Source organism: Chaetura pelagica, unplaced genomic scaffold (genome assembly GCF_000747805.2).
Source record: "Chaetura pelagica isolate M959 unplaced genomic scaffold, ChaPel_1.0 scaffold135, whole genome shotgun sequence".
Classification (NCBI taxonomy): Eukaryota; Metazoa; Chordata; class Aves; order Apodiformes; family Apodidae; genus Chaetura; species Chaetura pelagica.
Window position 1 is genome coordinate 3,072,458 of NW_009953649.1, and position 884 is coordinate 3,073,341.

At 55.3% G+C, this 884-nt stretch overlaps 1 protein-coding gene across 1 annotated transcript in view; it reads right to left on the reverse strand.

Moving 5' to 3' along the window:
* The window catches only part of SAMD5 (sterile alpha motif domain containing 5), a 1,095-nt gene extending 899 nt beyond the window's left edge, over positions 1-196 (reverse strand). The window contains exon 1 of the mRNA XM_010000010.1: positions 2-196. Coding sequence (XP_009998312.1) covers positions 2-196 — 195 coding nt within the window. The remainder of the gene's footprint in view (position 1) is intronic.
* Positions 197-884: the final 688 nt, after the last annotated feature.

Genomic DNA, 884 nt, shown 5'->3' on the forward strand with positions numbered 1-884 from the left:
CCGTCTCCTTCAGCCGCCGCACGGCTTCGTGGATCCGGCGCCGGTGCTGGGGCACGGCCACGCCGATGGCATCCAGGTCCGGGTCCCCGATCTGTTTGCAGACCTCCAGGTCGTCGTAACCATTGTCGACGAAGGACTCGGCGTACTGGGAGAGCTGCAGGGTCTTCAGCCACTCGTAGACTATGTTGGTGCACATAGTGACTCCAAAATAATAAGGGCTGCAACTTTCAGCACCGCAGCCAGCCTCCCCCTTTCCACTCCTCGCCGAAGGAAACAAAAACACAAAACAAACACTGCGATGCAACTAAAAGGACTCAAAATCAAGGTCAAGATATCAACATCCACCAGGAAAAAAAAATAAAATAAAAATAAAAATAATCCTGAAAGGAGATCAGTAGGACATGGCAAGCACTGCTGAACGAAACCCTGCTGTTTATTCCTCTTCCTGATTTCCTACCGCCAAGTACCGCCGCTTTCTGCCACCGGGGAAGGGAGGCTCGGACTAGAGAGAAGCAAAACGTAAGGGTGCATCCCTTACAATCCCAAGACGCTGCTGCACAGCATCCACCCACTTTCTCTGGAAGTAATTCGTAGTCGCTGCCTGTTTGTTTGTTTTTTCTCCCCCCTCTTCCTTTCAGTATTAGTTTCTGTTTCTGTCTCACCTTCCTGCGCTCCGCGGCGTGATGGATCCGTTCGCTATGTGTAGCTGCTTCGGTACAGGCTCATGCTGGCGGAAAACCGAGCGGGGGCTCCGCGCCCGGCGCAGGCAGGGGTGCAGCGGGCAGTGCCCTCCCTCCCCGTGCTCCGCCCGGCAGCGGGGCCGCGCGGCGGCTGCTTTCCTTTGAAACCGGTCCTTTCGGATGAGGAGGAAAAAAAGAAGGGGG